Source organism: Penaeus japonicus, unplaced genomic scaffold (assembly GCF_977035675.1).
Source record: "Penaeus japonicus unplaced genomic scaffold, GWHDUDI00000001_assembly GWHDUDI00000035, whole genome shotgun sequence".
NCBI lineage: Eukaryota > Metazoa > Arthropoda > Malacostraca > Decapoda > Penaeidae > Penaeus > Penaeus japonicus.
Window position 1 is genome coordinate 15,332,551 of NW_028234437.1, and position 2,500 is coordinate 15,335,050.

The window sequence follows — 2,500 nt, forward strand, 5'->3', positions numbered from 1 at the left end:
ATTCAACGACATCTGCGTGGATCAAGCCCACACCCTCTTCTACATCGGGCTCACGGGAACTCCTGCAGGCGAGTGGAAGCAAACAACGGACGATCAACTAGTTGAGTGGACGAATTTCCACTCGTCCTTCTACCAGAAGAATGTCTTCAGAGAGTGTGCCACGGTGGAGTCTAAAAACGGGACTTACATCTGGTTCACTTCCGTCTGCCACTTCGATAAGTGCATCGCCTGCGACTTCGACAGGCAGCCGAAGTTGCTCCTTCGTGGATTCTGCCCTTCCTCGCTCTTCGAACGCAACTTCTATCTACACGACTACGTGAACGACAGGCCGCTGTTTGACGGAAGGGAGCACAGCCGCTTGTACTGGAACACTACGTCGTGGATTATACAGAGCCGTCGCCATCCTGGGATAAGGGCAAGCATGATCACGGATAATCCTGAGGAATATCCTATCGGCCTTCACACCTGGGAGGTCGTGGGCGACACGTGCGGTAAAGACAGGGTAAGTACACACTTCAACACCAGAAAATGTATTCGGTATATATTTCTATTGACCATGAAGGACAGATACTCATAAGTGCATTCAAATTTGCCGTATGCACACGTACTCACACTTTAAATAATTGTTAGATTGTTGACAAACACTGTACTACTTGTATATTGCATCAAGTAATTTTTCAGATTTCATTGGTCGTACTTTTATAGATATCATAAACCTGTTATTCATTTCTATAAAGGATCAAACGTTTGTGATACTAAATATTTTATAACGTTGCATTTGCATATTTTAAAATAATATGTTTAGATATAAAGCCTTTATTTACTTTTGTTCTCGTTTGTTTAACTTGAGATTCATATATTTGTAGTTTCATTAATTTATTTTTATTTATTTTTTTTCTCTCTTATTTTCTTTGTTGTGTTATATGGGATTTATATGTCGCTCGTTTATATACATATAAGTAACAATAAGTAACTTCATATAAGTAACTATACCTATGAATATGTGTCTCATATATATATATATATATATATATATATATATATATATATATATATATATATATATATATATATAATAATAGAGAGAGAGAGAGAGAGAGAGAGAGAGAGAGAGAGAGAGAGAGAGAGAGAGAGAGAGAGAGAGAGAGAGAGAGAGAGAGAGAGAGAGAGAGAGAGAGAGAAAGAGAAGGAGAGGAGAGAGAGAGAGAGAGAGAGAGAGAGAGAGAGAGAGAGAGAGAGAGAGAGAGAGAGAGGAGACAGAGAGAGAGAGAGAGAGAGAGAGAGAGAGAGAGAGAGAGAGAGAGAGAGAGAGAGAGAGAGAGAGAGAGAGAGAGAGAGAGGAGAGCGAGGTCACATAATTACATACTTGAAAATGTGACGCACATATATGTTAATAGAACATACGTATATTCCTGGAGGAGAGAATTTATCAGAAAGTAAAAAAATATTTGTATTCAGAAGGATGATGTATCATAAATTATATTCATCCACATCTCAATAAAATCCTATTCGGGAAGGGGAGTCACAATCGGATATACACAGTTCTCAACTACAATTATGTGATCGATGCAAAGTGTTTGTACTTCTTCAAAAAATTTATTACCTGGCCATTTCTAAACATCCATACAACTTGTTCGGGAAGTCCAGCTACCTCTGAGTCTCTGTAAATCTGAAGCATGGGACACTGTAAGATATAGTGTGCTAAGTTGTGTGACCTAGGTGACCTACAGTACACACCCTGCATTCTTTTTCCTGTTCACCTGTCGGGACACCTAACTGCCAATAGTATTTATACCCTAACCTAATTCCCATATGCACAGAGTCTTTCCACTTGCTCTTGCCCCTCCCAAAGTCTGTGCTCATTGCTAGATGCATGTTGTGTTGCAAGGTTTCGCTCGTCTCAATCGACTCGCCTTTCTTAATCCCATCATAGTCTAACTGTATCCTCTTGATATTGCTCCTTGCCTGCTTAAGAGTCTGAGCATTTTGGATGTCCACCTCACATTTTTTGGCTGCCTCCTTCGCTACCTCATCCACAGCCTCATTAAGGGTGATACCGACATGCGATGGGACCCAGACGAATATAATCACACGTCCCTGGCCTCGCAGTTTATGAGCAATCAATCGGCACTCGTCAACAATGTGCTCAGACACAGGGTCCCTGCTGCTAAGAGAGTCCATCACTCCCCTGCTATCCACAAAAAAAGATTGAATCTTTATTAATGATTTCAATATTTTTAAGTGCCGTCATAACTCAGCCTGTGTTAATGATATATGATTACTCAGTCTTATCCCACTGCTTGTGGTGACCACAGATAGATAGATAGATAGATAGAGAGAGAGAGAGAGAGAGAGAGAGAGAGAGAGAGAGAGAGAGAGAGAGAGAGAGAGAGAGAGAGAGAGAGAGAGAGAGAGAGAGAGAGAGAGAGAGAGAGAGAGAGAGAGAGAGAGAGAGAGAGAGAGAGAGAAAGACAACCGTTTTTCACGAGTGACAGATAAG

General features: G+C 40.9%; 1 protein-coding gene across 1 annotated transcript in view; it reads left to right on the forward strand.

Annotated features, from left to right (window-relative positions):
• Positions 1-2,500, forward strand: part of LOC147467561 (uncharacterized) — a 17,261-nt gene that overhangs the window by 7,911 nt on the left and 6,850 nt on the right. The window contains exon 5 of the mRNA XM_086531280.1: positions 1-502. This exon is cut by the window's left edge and continues 464 nt beyond it. Coding sequence (XP_086387406.1) covers positions 1-502 — 502 coding nt within the window. The remainder of the gene's footprint in view (positions 503-2,500) is intronic.